The 21286-nt window shown below is 36.3% G+C and overlaps 1 protein-coding gene across 2 annotated transcripts in view; it reads right to left on the minus strand.

Moving 5' to 3' along the window:
- Positions 1 to 21286, minus strand: part of ITGB8 (integrin subunit beta 8) — a 98164-nt gene that overhangs the window by 44023 nt on the left and 32855 nt on the right. The window contains exons 2-3 of one of the 2 annotated variants that reach the window (XM_027539961.1): positions 18261 to 18346; positions 7230 to 7401 (exon numbers count right to left, since the gene is read on the minus strand). In XM_027539961.1, the coding sequence (XP_027395762.1) occupies positions 7230 to 7401; positions 18261 to 18346 (258 nt within the window). Of the gene's footprint in view, positions 1 to 830; positions 1182 to 7229; positions 7402 to 18260; positions 18347 to 21286 lie in introns of those variants that run through there. The other variant, XM_027539962.1, reaches the window with a different exon arrangement.

Here is a 21286-nt window from a genome sequence, read left to right on the forward strand (position 1 = left end):
CAACAAAAGCACAGTCCTTGGAGGCCTGAGCTATTCAGGGAGCTCCAGCCATTCAGGGGCCTTGGCTTCCCTGGTGGCTCAGACGGTAAAAGCACCTCTTTGCAATGAAGGAGACCCAGGTTCAATCCCTGGGTCGGGAAGATCCCCTGGAGAATGAAATGGCAACCCACTCCAGTATTCTTGCCTGGAAAATTCCATGGATGGAGGAACCTCGTAGGCTACAGTCCATGGGGTCGCAAAGAGCCGGACACAACTGAGCGACTTCACTTTTGCTTTTCAGCACGTATCAACTGTTTACAGCTGAGCAAGCAAATCCTAGGCTCACTAGCCTCAGTAAAGACAGCTTTTAGGAACCCTTGCCAAGTGACCAGGTTTAGAGGGTGCAGTCTGCTGTGGCTTGATTTCGGATTACATAGATGCTGGCATTAGCGCATGTACCTGGGTCAGTTGAAGACCTCAGCATGAACTGACACCTGAGTAAGACAAATTTTCACCATAGGAGAAAGGAAAATTTTTCTGTACACAGGACTTGTACTCGTTGCTGGAGAGAACAATAATTGCTACTTTAAAACTGCAAAGCACTTGAGTTTCTTAAAAGGTTTTAGCTTTAAGCAGTGAGCTTAAGGTGGGCAGCCCTAAATAGACTAACCCCAGACCACTCTGCTTGTTAAGGAAGAAGCTGAAGGGGCCAAGCTTAGATTACCATATTTTGCTGATGAGCAAATGACACTCCATGACACTACCTTGTTACGCTCTCAAGTTGTCTTTGGATTGGATAACTGAATATGAAGCAGAAACCTTCTCTTCATATAGGCAGTAGATATAAATACCTTTTCATGGGAATATGGATACTATGTCCCTTGATAAAATCCTCATTCAGTTCATAGTGGGGTTCCATCAACACTGGGCTCAAAGGGAAAATGACATTAAAAAGGTTTTGAATATACTGAATGAGAAAGAATCAAATCTAAAAATAAAACAGTATCTGTGGCTATCACCATTGTAATATAAAGTCCAGCAGAAAAGTCTTAAATGCTACTCTGAGAGAGGAGTTACATGGGGGTGGATTATTTTAGTGAGTAAGAGCTACTAACTGAAGTGATCTATCGAAAATATTTACCACAATATTTGGTATCTAGTAAATTCCCAGATGGCATTAGTGGTAAAGAACCCGCCTTCCAATGCAGGAGACATAAGAGACACTGGTTTGATCCATGGGTCTGGAAGATCTGCTGTAGGAGGGCATGGCAACCCACTCCAGTATTCTTGCATGGAGAATCCCATGGACAGAGGAGCCTCGAGGGTTACAGTCCACAGGGTCGCAAAAAGTCAGACACAACAAAGTGACTTACCACGCACACACAAATATATGGACATTAGTAATTATTACCATTATTGTTACTACTAGATTCTAAGCAACATTAGGATAAAAACTGTTTATTCATCTCTGAAGCCTCTGATTTGGTACATGCATAGCCACTCATAAATGTTCTTTAAACTATAATTGAAGAATATTTTCATACAGCATTTGAAAAGGCCCACATGTACACCATAGTAAGAAGCTGATATTTATAATTTCTTTCGCTTAGTTCAGGAGATCTTAAATATTAATAGTTTCTCTCTGTAGGAGGAAAAGAGTATCATCTGGCCTCCAAATATTTATGTCACCACTTACGTTAGCTACAGGAAAGCTTCATCTTTATATTTTGAGATTTTAAAGGCTCTAATCCTATTCCCTTGATTAACTTCAAAGGCAAAAAAAAAGTTTGTGACATAGAATAAGAAAGGGGACTTGGAGGAAAGTTGAGACCTACTTACAGCTATTGCCAATATTGGTTTGAATAGACCAAAGAACTAAAGTTGTTAGAATGAGTTTTAAATCACTCAACTAATAGTGTGAGCATCTCTGAAGAACTAGTTGCAATAAACATGTCTGGACACTAAGAAAAGATTCTAAAACACTAAAAAATATTCTGCATAAGATGAAACTAACAACTCGTAAGAAAATATGGAGACATGTAAAAGGAAAAAAGAGCTGCCAATTTCTATTCATTGTCTTTGGGCAGGGGAAGGAAAAGGTCCAAGAATGAGACAGGTTTGAAACATCAAGGTACAGACTCTGGCACATTTCTGGATTTCTGTAGGGGTAAAATAAGGGATACGGGCCAGGTGTTGAGGAAAAATGCATGACTCTGTATGTTTTTTTTTAAGTTTTGAATTCAAGAATACCTGAAGAATCTTACATTTTAAATTAAGCTACACTAAATCAGTTTTTTCTTTAATATTATTAAATGAATCAAGTTTGAAACATTTTCTTCAGTTAGTGAAGTATAAATTATACTAATCCCTGTCATATATTACTTCTGAAGCAGAAATTGAGAATTCTCTTCTCTTCCCTACCCTCCTAAAGATTTCATCTCATTTCACTGTTCTTAGGGAATACCAACTAGGATCAGTGGCCTATTTCTGTTATTATTTCTCCATAAGATTGATAGGTGAAAATAAGAAAAAGAGGTATAGTTTAAGAAGTATAAAGTAAAAGAAAGTGTCCTTTTAAAATCTCATTTAAAATATTTGATTTTGTGTATTTTGTACATATTCTTAATATTCTTTTAAAAGCTTAGTCAGTATATGATATAATAGAAATATCCATAAAAGCTTTAAAAAATTCTTAATAGATGCTACATAGGTCATGAGTTTTTAATCATACAAAAAATAAAGTGATTGTCTATAAATAAATCTAACAAATAAATATCAGATTAGGGAATAAACATATTTTACACATAGCATGCATTATAACAGACCCTCAGCTCTTATCTCTGTGTTAGAGTGTAAAGGAGTTTTACATCATAAGGAATGAGGTTTATACATATATCTAGAATTGGTAAAATTCCAGATACAGCTTTATATATTATGCCCCAAAGCTAGCATGTCTTTGATGCCACAGTGCATTTTTAGATGAATTTATTATACCTATTTTAATAATTATTTGCTATATATGCAGATTATAAAAATACAGTTTTTCATAGCTATAGGAAGGATAACTTATACACACTAGACAATTAAAGTATTTTCATACACAAATTCATTAGTATTGACTAAAATCAAGCCCCATAATGATTTCACCAATCTCTGGGGACAAAACGTCCACATTATCTCTCAAGTCTGGCCATTTTTCTCCTGCATTGTTACCACCACTGCCATTGCTTATCTACAGCACTGAAACAATTTCTCAAGTTTTGAACTATTATTTTATAGTTTCAGGAGGATTCAGCCACCATTATGTCTACAAAAGAGAACAAACTAAATTCATGTAAGTGTATAAATTTAAATGTAACATACAAGTAGAAAAAATGCACCTTGTAATTTTCAAATCTTAAGTATTTAAAAAAGAGCCAGATATTTTTAAAGGCTATTCATATTTTTGGAGGCAAACAATATATGATAAGCCTCATCTGTAAGCTGTTGAAAAATCACACACAAAATAGAGAGGTAAAGATAGTTAATAAACTTAAGAAAAAGGTTCAAGCTTTCTAGTACTGGGAACAAAACAAATGAAAATAGTTAATGGACTAGTTACACTTAACAAACTGAAGAGATTAAAAAGAATGAGAAATAGGCAAAGTTGATTCTGGAAAGCCTAACTGGATATGATTTTTTGTGTGTGAATAATCTAATAATATATATAACCTAGTAAATCTATGACTAGAAATGTACCCTAAATAAATAGGTTGTTATATATACATGGAGAGACCGACAGATACAGATATATACATGTATAATGAGTATCATTGAATATTTGTTCCAACAAAGTGCATTCAAGTTTCATTGGGATTGTCTTACATTTATTGATTCACTTAGATTTTGTTATATTACTGGATATATACATATATATATAAAATTGTAATTGTTATAATATTATTTTCCTTTTTAGGAACATAGAATTCTTCTGCATTTATTCATACTGGCTTTTAGGTAGCACAATGGACTCTACACATTTTTTAGAAAGTTTATTGCCAGACAGTTTATGTTTTAGGTTGCTGCTTTGAAATGATCTCTTTTAGATTACATTTAATATTTAAAAATTTTCCTTTCACAGCCTTTTAACTTTAGTGTTAGTTTTGTTTGATTTGCTTGGATTTCTGTGTAGACATATAAGATTAATTTTGCTTTATCTTTTCAATATGTTTATAGCTTATATTTGGTTTTCTTGTCTGATTGCTTTTATATAAAACTTTCAGAAGGATTTTAATGTGTATTAACAAAGTATTCTTCAATTTCATTTGGGCAGGAATGGACACTAAATTTTATTGTATGATTTCTGGCATCTTGAGATAACAATATATATTTTTATTCTTTTGGCAAACTAAGATAACAAAAAAATACATTGATTTTAAGATAATCAACTACTGCAGGTTAAATCTACTTGTATGGTGACATTGTTCTTATTGTTCTTATTATCACATGAAGTTTAATTTGATTATTTAAAATGTTATTAGGGATTTGATCCTAATGTTATGATAACTTGTAAAGATTGAGTAGCTTCTCTTCTATGCCTTCTCAAAAAACCATGGGAGAATTTATGTAGCCTAGGGATAATGTGTTCCTTGAATGTTTAGGTGAACATTAAAGTGTATTTCCCATGAAAATATTTAGACCTAATGTTTTTAGGGAGAGTTTCTTTTAGAATTTTCTTAACTTCTTATATCTTTATTATATTTCTTAGGGTTCTACTTCTTCTTGAGTCAATTTTAGTCTTCTATATTCTCCTAGGAAATTATTTTATCATAATTTATATATTTTACCATTTTTAATGTATTGAAGTTTTCCCCCCCAATATTTTTTTATCTGGTCATAGTCTGTATAATCAGGTCATTTGCTTTGGGTCTTCTTTTTCTAATTAGCATTGCCATCGATTTAGCTATTAGATTTATACATTCGTTTCTTTTTTAATTTCTATTTTTTATTTCATTTTGTTTTTTTCTTAATTAATTTGTTTTTGTTGTTCCTATATCTTTATCTGTATGCTTCATTTTTTTCAATGATAAAAGCATTTAAAGTTCTGAGTTTTCCTGAGAGCAGCTTTGAACACATCCCATTATGTTCTGATGTGTGCTACTGTTATTATCATTATTATTAAATCGTCTATGAGTAGAATTTTGATTTATTCTTGGAAATAGAATTTATTTAGGAGAAGCTTTCCTTAGTTTCTCTATTATTTAATATTTGTTAATCATCTTATATTGGCTTCAAATTTTATTGCAAGGTGTTCAGAGATGTTGGCCTATAAAAACAGTTTCACTTGGAGTTCAGTTTTTTTGCATAAAATAAAATTAATTTCTAAAACTATTTCATGGACTTTGAAAATATTATTTTATATATCAAGGACTATGGACTGAAACCCCCCCCCCCCAAATTTATATATTAAAGTCCTGACTCACAATATGGTAATGCTTGGAGATGGAGCCTTTGGGAGTTGATTAGGTTTAGATGATGTTCTGAGGGTCGGGTCCTCATGATGGAATCAGTGGGCTTATATGTAGATGCAACAGAGTGCTCCTTTTCTATCTATCACTCTTTCCCCCTTCAGAAACTGAATCTGGCAGTGCCTTGATGGCAGACTTTCTAGGTCCTAGAACTGTGAGAAAATAAATTTCTTTTGTTTAAGCTACTTACTATATGGTATTTCGTTATGGCAGCAATAGAAGGTGACAAGTGTTATAATACCAACCTAGTTACTTTCATTTTTGTGTATCCCTTTGCAGCTAGCATTCATATGTCCATACTAGTCTGTATAATTATTTGATATGGTGATGTGCACAGTTTTAATTGGAAGCTGGGAGTATGCCTAAGGCCAAGAAAGAAATGGACTTTGTTATTCTGGTAATCAAAGAGTCTGAGAAAAATACCTTGGAATTGGGAGGGCATTTGTCGATAATAGTTATTCAAAAATTTAGTAACAGGACAAGACCACCCAAAATGAAATAATGAAGGCTTCAAGGCAACTGCATACCACTTAAAACTAAATGTATATAATTTAGTGATGCATATCTTTGTACTTGAACTTATCTTGCCATATGCAGTTTGCTCGATGACACTAAAAAAACTCTCTGGCACTAAAAGACTCTCTGGCACTAAAAAAAATGAATAATTTCCAGTGGCCTACTACATACGCCAAACTGTGGAATACAAATGTATGGAAGGACAAGTATTAGAGAAGTATAGGACGAAAAGTGTGCACTACTCTCAGGGACTAAAGCAGCTCAAGTTAATTATGATAATTATGAATTATAGTTTTGTTTTTAAAAGCTTATCACAGAGGCTCTAAGACTAATTCACATCTCTTACTAATTAATCAACTAACAAATTCAGCAAACACTTATGGAATGCTTACTACATGCCAGCACTCTGATAGGCATTGGAAAAACAAAATGGAATAAAACATGTTCTTCTTCTTATACAGAGCTGGCAGTGTCCTAGGAACACAATTATAGTATAATGTGATCAAGACTGGAAACACATAATTATAATATAGCGTGGTCAGGTTTGCAGAGAATGTCCGAGGCCACACAGCTAGCTAGCTATAGGCACAAGAAAGACTAGAATTCTGATTTCTTGATTCTGAGCCCACTGTCATTTCTACAGCAACAATACTGCCTGTCATAAAATGTTAAATATGAACAAATAAGGCTAGTTAGGAGCTTCCCAGTATTCTTGCCTGGAAAATCCCATGGATGGAGGCACCTGGAAGGCTGCAGTCCATGGGGTTGCTGAGGGTCGGACACGACTGAGTGACTTCTCTTTCACTTTTCACTTTCATGCATTGGAGAAGGAAATGGCAACCCACTCCAGTGTTCTTGCCTGGAGAATCTCAGGGATGGCGGAGCCTGGTGGGCTGCCGTCTATGGGGTCACACAGAGTCAGACACGACTGGAGTGACTTAGCAGCAGGAGCTTCCCAGGTGACTCAGTGGTAAAGAATCTGCCTACCAATGCATGAGACACAGGAGATATGAGTTTGATCCCTTGGTCAGGAAGATCCTTTGGTGAAGGAAATGGCAACCCACTCCAGTATTCTTGCCTGGGAAATCCCATGGACAGAGGAGCCTGGTGGGCTACAGTCCATGGGGTCGCAAAGAGTCAGACAGGACTGAGCACATATACAGCAACAAAGGCTAGATACAATTCTAACTTGAGAATAAACGTTGATATATTTGAAAATAACCGTACCTTGATGCAGCTGGATCAGCACTTCTCCTGGTGTCACCTGGGTATTAATTTCATTTTCACTTGGCATTACACGCACAGAAGGGTATTCTATTAAATCAATTGAGCAGCCTTTGTGTATTAAATTGGAAACAGTGTCACAACGTTCATTCTTTGATCCACCTGAAATGAAATCCTGTTTAAAAGAAGGAAAATCAATGATGTTTTAGTGCATATCATCCCAGTTATAACCAAAGAAAACCACATAATGAGTACTACCAAGAAACCATCTTCCAATATTGTACAAATTATATGACTGTTAAGAATAGCTGCATGTTTCCAAGAAGAATACTGGCAAATTTGTCTTAAATAAGTTTAATTTCTAAATCTTATTTTGAAAGAAAAAATGAATATTAAAAAGGAGATTTAAACCAAGTACTTTAAATATTATTAACTGATCACTGTAAAATTATACCAATTTAATTCTTTCTAAATATTTTACTTTGGAAATACTGCTCCAGAAGAAAATTTAGGCAAAATAGACCATTCAGTGTGGTTCTGCACTTAAGCTTTAATTTTCAAAGAACCCAACTGGTATGTTTACTATATTCTATTATGTTTAGAATGTGGGAGCAAGTCCTCAGAAATCACATGCCTAATGAGGTACCAAAATTCATAAAAGAATGAACTGGAAATCTATATTTCTTGGACTGAAAATTCCCTCACTTCTTATACGCATAATAGCATGTAAGTAATTCAGTAAACCAAGGAAGATGCCACAGTGAGTCTGGGAGATATAAAATTGCAGCTCAGATTCTCCTGATTTTGCAACTGAATCTTGAACTTTCATTACAATTCAGCATTGGTTAGTTCATGCTAATTCCATAGCCATCCAATAAACTTGGAATTAGTTGAGCAAGCTTAAAATTTATCTTGACTGAGAAAAATTTAATATTTTTATTTGTCATGTAACCAGTTTTTCTCCCTAAGAACAGAAAATGTATTGAAAAGTATAGAAATATAGTTTATTATATATAATGTTGGCCTGAATTATTTGGGATATTTGCTATATATATTAGATGAATATTTGCTTAGTGATCTTCCTGGGAGTGGTTATTTTGATCTGGCATTCAGTCATTCCTTCTCCGGTTCAAATGATTCAAAAAATTGCATTTCCAATCAAGTATTCATTCAATCAAAAGAGTATTGATTGAATACTAACTCAGTAGTTCTGTTAGGTACTGAGGATGCAGAATGGAACAAGACGGATAGAGTCCCTGTTTAAGTCAGCAGACCATTAGAGAATTCAACCATTAAGTGAGTTAATGTAATTATCATTAGTTAGTTAATTAGTTCAGTCACTCAGTTGTGTCTGACTCCTTGCGACCCCATGAACTGGAGCACGCCGGGCCTCCCTGTCCATCACCAACTCCCAGAGTTCACTCAAACTCACATCCATCAAGTCGGTGATGCGATCCAGCCATCTCATCCTCTGTCATCCCCTTCTCCTCCTGCCCCCAATCCCTCCCAGCATCAGAGTCTTTTACAATGAGTCAACTCTTAGCATGAGATGGCCAAAGTACTGGAGCTTCAGCTTTAGCATCATTCCTTCCAAAGAACACCCAGGACTGATCTCCTTTAGAATGGACTGGTTGGATCTCCTTGCAGTCCAAGGGACCCTCAAGAGTCTTCTCCAACACCACAGTTCAAAAGCATCAATTTGTCGGTGCTCAGCTTTCATCACAGTCCAACTCTCACATCCACATACATGACTACTGGAAAAACCATAGCCTTGACTAGACGGACCTTTGTTGGCAGAGTAATGTCTCTGCTTTTGATAGGCATTAAATTTAGAGGAAGCAAAGAATGTCATAGAGTTATGGAGAAAGGAGATTATCAAGTTTAATATTACTTGAATGTGAGATCACTAATTATGAATACAGAGATCCCTAGCACTGATGCAGAATTAGATGGAATGGAAGTAGGCAGTATAAAAACATTCATATAAGGATTTTAATTTAATTCTGTCAATTTAGAACAAGGGTTGGAAAACTAGAGACAGTGAGACAAACACAACCATAGCTCGTAGATGTATGGCTTGAGTGTTAAAAAATACCTTTTACATTTTTAATATGCTATCTATTTCTGCTTTATTGACTATGCCAAAGCCTTTGACTGTGTGGATCACAATAAACTGTGGAAAATTATGAAAGAGATGGGAATACCAGACCACCTGACCTGCCTCTTGAGAAACCTGTATGCAGGTCAGGAAGCAACAGTTAGAACCGGACATGGAACAACAGGCTGGTTCCAAATAGGAAAAGGAGTACGTCAAGGCTGTATATTGTCACCCTGCTTATTTAACTTATATGCAGAGTACATCATGAGAAACGCTGGGCTGGAAGAAGCACAAGCTGGAATCAAGATTGCCAGGAGAAATATCAATAACCTCAGATATGCAGATGACACCACACTTATGGCAGAAAGTGAAGAGGAACTCAAAAGCCTCTTGATGAAAGTGAAAGAGGAGAGTGAAAAAGTTGGCTTAAAGCTCAACATTCAGAAAACTAACATCATGGCATCTGGTCCCATCACTTCATGGGAAATAGATGAGGAAACAGTGGAAACAGTGTCAGACTATATTTTTGGGGGCTCCAAAATCACTGCAGATGGTGACTGCAGCCATGAAATTAAAAGACGCTTACTCCTTAGAAGGAAAGTTATGACCAACCTAGATAGCATATATAGAGATATTACTTTGCCAACAAAGGTCCGTCTAGTGAAGGCTATGGTTTTTCCTGTGATCATGTATGGATGTGAGAGTTGGACTGTGAAGAAGGCTGAGCACCGAAGAATTGATGCTTTTGAACTGTGGTGTTGGAGAAAACTCTTGAGAGTCCCTTGGACTGCAAGGAGTTCCAACCAGTCCATTCTGAAGAAGATCAGCCCTGAGTGTTCTTTGGAAGGAATGATGCTAAAGCTGAAACTCCAGTACTTTGGCCACCTCATGTGAAGAGTTGACTCATTGGAAAAGACTCTGATGCTGGGAGGGATTGGGGTCAGGAGGAGAAGGGGACGACACAGGATGAGACATCTGGATGGCATCACCGACTAGATGCACATGAGTTTGGGTGAACTCCGGGAGTTGGTGATGGACAGGGAGGCCTGGCGTGCTACAATTCATGGGTTACAAAGAGTCGGACATGACTGAGTGACTGAACTGAACTGAACTGAACTGAAAACAATAAAAAAGAAGAAGGCTGCACAACAGAGACAGTATGTGGCACAAAAATGTTTAGTATGTTACTCTTCACAGTACTGATCCTGAATTAGAGTGTGGTGCACAGTTATAATAAAAATATAATTAAAAGACAAGAAAGAATATGTTCTTTTCAATCAAAATCTCCAGGTGTCATTGGTGAATGACTTCATGGGAATGAAAACAATTGCCTTGCTGATGGCCACACACCTAGATTTTAGCCTGAAATTTAAAATGTTTAAAGCCTTAATTTCTCATTACCAAATTTATCCTATTTATTGATAAAACTTAGGGGTACAAAATGTAAGACTTAGTTCTTAAACAACTTGGAGCTACTCAAAGAAAGGTGGCATATACTGCTAGATTTATGGGACTAGATGAGGGGATCTCATCTGTTTTTAGAGCCTGGGGAATACTGAGGGCATATAGGCCTTGGTACATGTATGCTCATTCATGCCTCCCGTGACAGGCCACAGACCAAAGGCCACATGTGTTTTACAAAAGTGAAAACTGCAGGACTTCAAATTAGGAAAGTAAATATGATCCAAAAGACTCTGATTTTTCTTTTCGGCCAGAATTTTGTGATTTATGTATATAGAATGAAAGAGAAGGGAGGGTGGTTAATTCACTGCAACTATACATCAAGCTATATCATTTGACCTTTAAATGTCAAATCATTTTGCTGAAATAGGCAAAAAAGTCTCAATTGTTTTGCAGTGTCTGAATCAGCATGGCTGTTTTTACTTTACTGTAAAAACTAAGTTAGAAATACGTTGCCAATTTGACAGATTTGAAAAGGGAAGAAAAGATCAGATCGTGGCATCAAAACAAAGAATGGAATGCTGCCCCTACCCACTTGTGGCCTGCTCTCCACTTTGTATAAAAGAAAAGAATTTGAAACCACACCCTTTTAACTTTTGGTGATTTGAGTCATTTCAATGTCTTCTAATTCTTATATTTTACTTTTTTATAAGAAATATTCAAGCAAAATCATCCTCCCAACTGTCTGCATCTAAAACCTACTTGAGAATGAAACACCCAGGCTGAAGTTATTACCCTAGTTGACTTTTCATCAGTCGTCACTTTCATCCATTTAATGTAGTAATCTGGAGATATAAATAGGAAAAGGTTTTTCTTGTACTCATTTCTGAGTCTTTTCTATGCTCCAAGCATGGAAATCTTCATAGAAATGAAAAGATTCTATCATTTTCCTTTTTAACAGTGAAAGCTCTTTGTATTGGGCTGGCCAAAAAGTTTGTTTGAGTTTTTCAGTAAGCTGACATGAAAAATCTGAATGAACTTTTTGGCCAACCCAATATTATCAGATCAGATCAGATCAGTCGCTCAGTCGTGTCCGACTCTTTGTGACCCCATGAATTGCAGCACGCCAGGCCTCCCTGTCCATCACCAACTCCCGGAGTTCACCCAAACTCATGTGCATCTAGTCGGTGATGCCATCCAGATGTCTCATCCTGTGTCGTCCCCTTCTCCTCCCGCCCCCAATCCCTCCCAGCATCAGGGTCTTTTCCAATGAGTCAACTCTTCGCATGAGGTGGCCAAAGTACTGGAGTTTCAGCTTTAGCATCATTCCTTCCAAAGAAATCCCAATATTATAGTTTAGTTTAATTATGTTCCAAGGCTGACCTGAAAACTTTTGGCTATGCAGGCACAACCTGTGTCTGACGTATCAGGCAGAAAAGACAGAGAAGCCTTTAAAACTTTCAGATATGTTTGTCTCTTTTTCCCGACAGAGATATGTCAAGTCTTTCACATATGTTAAAAGGGATATGAAACATTGAACTAGATAATATTAATACACTCTTGTCTGTTCTAAGTATTTTCCAGTTATATTTATGTAGCATGGAGAGAAAGAGAAGTCAAAATATATAAAATCACAGATTAACACGCTACACAAGAATGCAGACCATTTGATTATACTCTGTGTAAATTTTCTAGTGAACTTTTACTTTTGTCCAGCTTTGAGAGTTATAAAAACCAGGCTTACGTTATTTTTGCTTATCTTTTCTGATCACGCACAGAGAAAAAAGTGCATCTTCCTTTCTTGTCCCTCTACCCTTGCTGGCTAAGAAATAAAACCATCAGTTGCATATGTGCCTAATTGTGGGTGATCTTTCAAAAATAACCATAGCATTTTTCCTGTCAATGATACCCAGTCAGCATGTGGGGACTGGACAGCTCCTTCTGTTAATGATATGGCCAGTGACTTTTTAAAAATTAATTAATTTATTTAAGGATAATTGCTTTACAGACTTATGTTGTTTTCTGTCGAACCGCAACATGAATCAGTCATAGGCATACATATATCCCCTCCCTTTTGAACCTCCCTCCCATCTGCCTCCCCATCCCACCCCTCTAGGTTGATACAGAGCCCCTATTTGAGTTTCCCAAGCCATACAAAAAATTCCTGTTGGCTATCTATTTTACATATGGTAATATAAGTTTCCATGTTACTCTTTCCATACATCTCCCCCCCTCTTCCCCTCTCCCCATGACCATAAGTCTATTCTCTATGCCTGTTTCTCCATTGCTGCCATGTAAATAAATTCTTCAGTACCATGTAGCTGTCCAATTTTCCCAGCACCGTTTGTTGAAGAGGCTGTCTTTGCCCCATTGTATATTCTTGCCTCCTTTGTCAAAAATAAGGCACCCGTAAGTGCATGGGTTTATTTCTGGGCATTCTGTCTTGCTCCATTGGTCTATATTTCTGTTTTGTGCTAGTACCATACTGTATAGATGACTGTAGCTTTGTAGTGTAATCAGAAGTCAGGAAAGTTGATTCCTCCAGCTCCATTTTTATTTCTCAAGACTGCTTTGGCTGTTTGGGTTCTTTGTGTTTCCATCTGAATTGTAAAATTTTTTGTTCTAGTTCTTTGAAAAATGCCATTGGTAATTTGATAGGGATCACAAGAATCTGTAGACTGAGTTTGCTAAATAGTCATTTTTACAATATTGATTCTTCCTAGCCAGGAACATGGAATATATCTCCATCTGTTTATGTAATTTTTTGTTTCCTTCATTAGTGTCTTATAATTTTCTGTGTACAGTTCTCTTGTCTCCTTGGGTAGATTTTTTCCCTAGATATATAATTCTTTTTGTTGCAGTGGTGAATGGGATTGACTCCTTGGTTTCTCATTCTGATTTTCCTTGACAGTATATAGAAATGCAAGAAATGCAAAAATGATTTTTGTGTATTGATTTTGTATCCAGCAGCTTTGCTAAATTCATTGATTAGCTCTAGTAATTTTCTGATACTATCTTTAGGGTTTTCTATGTACAGTATCATGTCATCTGCAAATAGTGAGAGCTTTATTTCTTCTTTTCTGATCTAGATCCCTTTTATTCCTTTTTCTTCTCTGATTGCTGAAGCTAGGACTTCTAGAACAATGTTGAATAACAGTGGTGAAAGTGGACACTCTTGTCTTGTTCCTGATCTTAGGGTGAATGCTTTCAGTTTTTCACCATTGAGAATAATGTTTGCTGTAGGCTTATCATATATGGCCTTTACTATGTCGAGGTATGTTCCTTCTATGCCCATTACTTGAAGAATTTTAATGATAAATAGGTGCTGAATTTTGTCAAAGGCTTTTTCTGCATATATTGAGATGATCATATGGTTTTTATCTTTCAATTTGTTAATATGGTGTATCACACTGATTGATTTTAATATATTGAAGAATCCTTGCATTCCTGGAATAAACCCAACTTGATCATGGTGTATGAGTTTATATATAATCTCTTCAAAAATTTTCTCATACCCTTTCATTTTATCCTGTTCTTTTGGACCCCTATAATGCGAATGCTGGTGCATTTGATTTTGTCCCAGAGGTCTCTGAGACTGTCCTCAGTTCTTTTCATTCTTTTTACTTTATTCTGCTCTTCAGAAGTTATTTCCAACATTTTATCTTCCAGCTCACTAATTTGTTCTTCTGCTTCAGACAGTCTGCTATTGATTCCTTCTAGAGTATTTTTAATTTCAGTAATTGTGTTGTCTCTGTGTGTTTATTCTTTAATTCTTCTAGGTCTTTGTTAATTGAGTCTTGCATTTTCTCCATTTTGTTTTCAAGGTTTTTGATCACCTTTACTCTCATTATTCTGAATTCTTTTTCAGGTAATTTGCCTATTTCCTCTTTATTTATTTGGATTTCTGTGTTTCTAGTTTATTCCTTCATTTGTGTAATATTTCTCTGCCTTTTCATTTTTTTTTTAACTAATTGTGTTTGAGGTCTCCTTTTCCCAGGCTTCAAGACTGAATTCTTTCTTCCTTTTGGTTTCTGTCATCTTAAAGTTGGTCCAGTGGTTTGTGTAAGCTTCATATAGGGTGAGATTGTGCTGAGTTTTGTTTGTTTTTCCTCTGATGGGCAAGGCTGAGTGAGGTGGTACTCCTATCTGCTGATGATTGTGTTTGTATTTTTGTTTTGTTTGTTGTTTAGATGAGGTGTCCTGCACAAGGTGCTACTGGTGGTTGGGTGACGCCTAGTCTTATATTTAAGCGGTTTCCTTTGTGTGAGTTCTCACTATTTGATACTCCCTAGAGTTAGTTCTTTGGTAGTCTAGGGTCTTGGAGTCAGTGCTCCCACTCCAAAGGCTCAGGTCTTGATTTCTGGTCAGGAACTAAGATTCCACAAGTGGTTTGTTATGGCATTAAGTGAGATTAAAACAAATACCCAAAACCAAAAAAACAAATTTGAACCCCAGATAAATTGCAGTTACAAAATCAGGCAAATAAAAATTAAAATAATGGAATATACACATATACATATAGACCCATAAGCAAAGTAAAAACAGTTCAACAAAGTTAAGTGCAGTAGATTGACTCAGTAAAAATAGGAAATAAAAAATTATATTTACCAGTTAAGAACAAAACTAACTAAAGCACAAACTGGAAAACAAAACTAAAGCAAGGTGCCAAGTGGGAAATAAAGCAATGAAAACAAAACTAATAAATATATTGAGAGGAAGGAAAGAAAGAAAAGAAAGAAAGAATAGATATGCAAAGTTAAACAGAGGTAGATGAAGATTTATATACATCAAAGATTAACTGCAAGGGGAAAAGTACAATAGGAAAGGCAAAGAAAGGAATAAATGTAGAAAAAATATAATAGGTTTAAAGAAATTAAAAATTATAATTATAAAAAAGAGAAAAGAAAAAAAAAGGAAAAAGAAAGAAAAAAAAAAAAGGAAAACTGTACAGAACTTCAAAAGCCCAGTGTAGAGGCTGAGGTTTATGACAACAATAAAAACTGTGACTGAATAGAAACATGTGACTGAATATACACACATTAGCAAAATCAAAACAGTCCAACAAAAATAAAGTACAACAGATTGACCCAGCAAACAAAGGAAACCAAATATCTTATCTTCCAGTGTGACAGTCTTAACACAGGTTGCTTCCTCTAACGTGTTCTTAATTCAGGCGATTTTCTTAGGTCTGAATGAATTGCTTGAGTCTCACTGTAGCTCTTATAGTAACTTAAGCAATACCTGTGTGCCAAATGCTTCCCACATACAGTTTCATTTAAACTCCACCACTTGTCGTAGTTTCAGTTATTATTTCCATTTTAGAATTAGGGAATTAGAATTAGAATTTAGAATTAGAATTTTAGAATTAGGGAAAACTGAAGTTCACAGTGCATAGGTTAACATGGCCAAGGATACATAGTTGGAAACTGATGGAACTGGGATTTGAATCCCAGTTGATCTCATTTCAGAGCCTGTTTTTTCAATATAAATATTAGGCTACCTTGTACCACATAGAAGAATATTTTGGGACATGAACAGCTAAGTCATTTCTGGGTGTTTTCTGAGATCCCCTTCTGAGGATTGGACCAATAGCAAACACCTCTGGAAGCCACTCCACCTTTCCTTCTTGGCTTACCTCCTTCCACATGACCACCTATTCCTCCTGTGAATATACAAAATCCCTCCCTTGTGGTAGGACTGACATTGCTGCTCCCATAACTGTGACTCTTCCAATTTTTTGTGCCAGTAGAGGTGTGAAATGGAGAAGGGTGATCTCTGGAAGCTGACTGATTCTGTATGGCTGGCATGTTGCACTTGGCTGACAACTGGGTTTCTGAACCATGTTTTGAAAACTCCTCTAAGCTATAATCACTAAAGTTCTAAGGAACTGAAGTTAAGTTGGCACAGTCTTCACAACTGTAATAATCTTTCTTTGTGTATCCTCAGCATGTGCCTTGTGTTCAGTCATGTCAGATTCTTTGTGACCCTATGGACTGTAACGTGCCAAGCTTCTCTGTCCATGGAATTCTCCAGGCAAAAATACTGGAGTGGGTTGCCATTTCCTTCTCCAGGGCAATCATCTTCCTTAGTGCTGCAGTAAAAATCTAAAATGGAATGTTGGGTGAGGGTCAGGAAATACCAACATATCGATGAATATCAAGCATACCTGACAAGGAAAACCTGGAAGGAAACTCCAAACTTTAGGCTGTAGAGAAGAGGAAAGGGAGGCTCAGAGAAAAGAGTGAATTCTACCTGGTCATTTGGATCATAGGAGGAATGAAACTGATCCTGGAAACTCTGGAATTGTCCTGTTACATTGTGTGGCTCCATGAATTCTGGCAAAGCACTGCCTAGTTTTGAGTGGCATCTTTTTTCTGACTGATAAAGCCAATAGTACATCCAGGAAGCGTTCAGGCTGTCAGTAGGGGGACTGCTTACTTATAGATATGGTTACTATTCATGAGCCCTTCCCTTGCCTTTTCCTTGACTTGCTGCATAGAAGAAAGTATTGACCATCATCCTTTGCTACTTTTCATATTTCTGTTTCCTCCTGGGGGATGCATAAGGGCAAGCAGTAACAGGAGAGATTGTAAAGATAATGATAGGTACCATTTTTTCAACTAAATCAACAAGTTGCAAAAGCTAGAGATTTCTCTTCACGCCAAACAAAAGGCCATTAAAAGTCTATTAGTTTCAATTTTCAGGAACTACATAAATAATTGTAAGTTACCTAGGAAATCTCATTAAAAACCCCAAATTAGCAGATGGCTTCTTCACTGAAACTTAATATATAAGGTAGTTTTGATTGAAAATTACCAACAAAAGAAATAACTGAAAACAACTTTAGAGCCCAACAAGGAAAGAAAACACTATAATTGTTTTCCCAAAAAGTTTGTTATTGGGATATGTTTCTCTTTATTTGACTACAAAAATACTAATTTTGAAGAATAAACATTTTCTGATTATTTTGTATGTCACAGAATTTAAATGTACACAATATTGCATGAGTAGGGTCACATGTCAAACAAAAGCATCAAATTTTCCATAAGTAGCCAGTGAATTGATGTTCAGTGTTATGAAAGGGAGCAAATCACTTATCTCCAAGTATTTCAAATAAAAACAAATGAGATGGAATAATAAATTAGCTTGCTTTTCTTTAATAAGCAAGCACAAAACAATGATCCAACTTGGATATATAACCTAATGCCCCAAGCTGCAGCAAGAGTTTCACACAAAGCCTATGACCCATCAAAAGTTACTATCTGTGTTTGCCAATTCTTTCTATAGAACAGATGGAAAACATAAAACGGTTTGCACTTCATTTTAAAATTACCATAATTTTCCTAATAAAAAGGTTATACTTATAGTCAGCCAAACATGCTGTTTCCAAGCATAAAACCAAAGAACATTTTCCTGATATTCAACAATATCTTTCTTTTTTCCTGATGCATCTTCAAGGCAGAGAATATTAGGTCAATGAAATCATGCAGGAAAAGACAAAGGATCCAAAAGGGAAAGAAAGGAAAAAGGCACACCTCTTGAGCACACCATCCACATTCCGGACCCAGCGCAAGGCACTTGGTGCAGGACACTGCATTCGAAGATGCACATCTATTGTCTTCTGTAATGGAGGATAAAATGAGGCATTATGGTTTACTCTCACATTGGGAATTATGTGCAATTCTAGACCAAAGTGTATTTTGAAAACTGAAATAAGCTTACCCATAGTTATAAATATGTGACAACAAAAATATGTAATATCTTTGAGAAGAGTTAACCAGATCACTGCAATTCATATATGCCATATTTTCTGGATAGTTAGTTATCTAGCTTTATAAAATTAGGGAGAAGGAGGTGATAAAAATATGACTTTAGTCAGTCTTAGGGGTTTGGTCTGAAATTCTGTTGCAATGGTAGAGGATCCTCCAAATTTTTTAGTGTGCTAAAGTTTCACCATAGTTCATATTATCTGAACCAATGAGGTGGTTTTGGATTTAGAATTCTTCCTATAAAAATAATCATGTACAGACCTCAATCTCAACATGTAAATATGTATTGAGTCATAGTGAATGAAGTTTCTGTGAAACAATCTTAATGGACATACAGAGTAGTTCACTTGGTAATTCTGACTGCATTAATATTGATTATTTTGACTTGAAGGATATCAGAACCAGATAAAATGGCATGATTCATCATTTTAGAAGTAAAATGGCAAAAATGAATGAGTTGTTTTAGTTAACCTAATTTAATTTCTGTGACTGAACCACTTTAATATCATGACCAATTCACTTTTGCATAGATACCCACACTTTTCTATTGGGTGTTAATAACATAGTTGAGCTGGGATACTGTTTACCTTTATCCTTCTAGCCACCTACTACTTAGATCATTAAAAAGAGACTCATCACTATAAACTTAAATACCTAAAATATAATAAAGAGTGAGTCATAAGTTATTTTATCATAAGGTTTTATTGGAACAATTACATGCTTCCTATATTTCATCCTTTACTATGAAATGTAGTAAAATGTAGGGAAATCACAGCACTCTACCCATTACTTCAGACACACAGTACATATCATAGATATCTTGGTTCTAAGCAATCCAGGTGGAGTAAAAACCATATAAGCAAATAATAAAATACAGAGTGATAGGTGTAACAAAATATCACCAATGCACTATGGGAATATAGTGAGGAACTTCTCTCTCTGCTTAGAGGGGAGAGCAGGGGTCGGAGAAGAGGGCAAGTTACATAGCATGTCTCTTTGCCATCTCAATTTGTTTCTTCTCATTTGTGTTTATCTCTGTTTTAGACATGTAATAGGCATGAAAAAAAGACTGTGTGTGCCCAATCACACACGTAAGTGGATAGAACCTACAAAATCTCTATCTGTCCCCGTCTAATTGGTTTCTTCTTTTCTTCTCTCGCAATTTGCCCCAACATTCTAGAATCTTCTGACTTGGAGGTGGTGTGGGATGGGCATTGGCAGTGAAGAGAGAGAGAGGAATACAGGAGAGTAAACACAGCAGAGAGGTGCTAACCTGGAGTGGTAGTGAGCATTCTTTCCTGTATTTTCCCAGACATCCATGAGTTAAGCTAAAAACATTTTCTCCTAGTGTCTCATTGTTCTATTACCCCTCTCTATGTCCCCTTCATCCTTTTGCCTTGACTTTATATCAGCTGTTAAAATACACTATCCAAAACATCTTCCCTGATTTAGATGCACTGGCCTAGAATTTTCTTTACTAGTCTAGAATTCCAGAGACTAAAAAAAATAACTAATATTTGGGCTCTCTTTACTATGAGTGTGGTTTCCAACTATGAAGACTCCATAACCTAAAAACTTTTCATTTGGCTTATCCTCCAAAACTGTAAAGCCTGCTTATTTCCAAAGTATTTAGGAGAGGAGTGACCTTTTTAGTTTTGTCCCCAGAATGGAAGTCAGTTTAGGTTTATAAATCAAGCACATTTGCAGACCTAACTTGACCTTTACCAACTCTTAGGTTTGACCCTTGGAAGAAAAGCTATGACCAACCTAGACAGCATATTAAGAAGCAGAGACATTCCTTTACCAACAAAGGTCTATCTAGTCAAAGCTATGGTTTTTCCAGTAGTCATGTATGGATGAGAGAGTGAGACTATAAAGAAAGCTGAGAACTGAAGAATTGATGCTTTTGAACTGTGGTGTTGGAGAAGACTCCTGAGAGTCTCTTGGACAGCAAGGAGATCCAACCAGTCAATCCTAAAGGAAATCAGTCCTGAATATTCATTGGAAGGACTGATGCTAAAAGCTGAAACTCCAATACTTTGGCCACCTGATGTGAAGAACCGACTCATTGGAAAAGACCCTGATGGTGGGAAAGATTGAAGGCAGGAGGAGAAGGGGACGACAGAGGATGAGATGGTTGGATGGCATCACCAACGCAATGGACATGAGTTTGAGTGATCTCCAGGAGTTGGTGATGGACAGGGAGGCCTGGTGTGCTGCAGTCCATGGGGTCGCAAAGAGTAGGGCACAACTGAGCGACTGAACTGAACTGAAGCTTGACACAACTGGAAGATGGAATTAAGCCTATTTCAGATCAGATTTGACCATGCATTTCATTTAATCGGTGAGACTTTTGCTCTGGCAGTGAAGACCGCAGTCTCCTAGAAGGGAAACTGCAGATTCTTTGATTCTGGTCTTTGTTTCTAATAGTTGTCTGACTCTGTCTTAAGTTAACACAGTTCAAGTTCAAGTCAGGCTGTTACTTCTATAGCACATGTAGTAAATAATGAATTTATAAGCAAACATCTGTTGTCTCTGAATTTTGCTTTCTGTTTTGTTTCAAAAGTTCTAATGCCAACTTCTGTTTTCAAACTTTGTCACCTAAGGATGATGACCAAGAGAGACAGAAACTTTGGTTCTATTAATATTTCCTAGGTTCCAAGGCTAACATCAGAGTCTACCTAATTACAGGAAAAATGATCCTATATATGGATATAAAGGAGGTGGGCCTTCTGGTTCTCCAGAACTGGATTAAGGCCATAAATTGAACTCCACGGGAATAGTGTCAAATA

Source organism: Bos indicus x Bos taurus, chromosome 4 (genome assembly GCF_003369695.1).
Source record: "Bos indicus x Bos taurus breed Angus x Brahman F1 hybrid chromosome 4, Bos_hybrid_MaternalHap_v2.0, whole genome shotgun sequence".
NCBI lineage: Eukaryota > Metazoa > Chordata > Mammalia > Artiodactyla > Bovidae > Bos > Bos indicus x Bos taurus.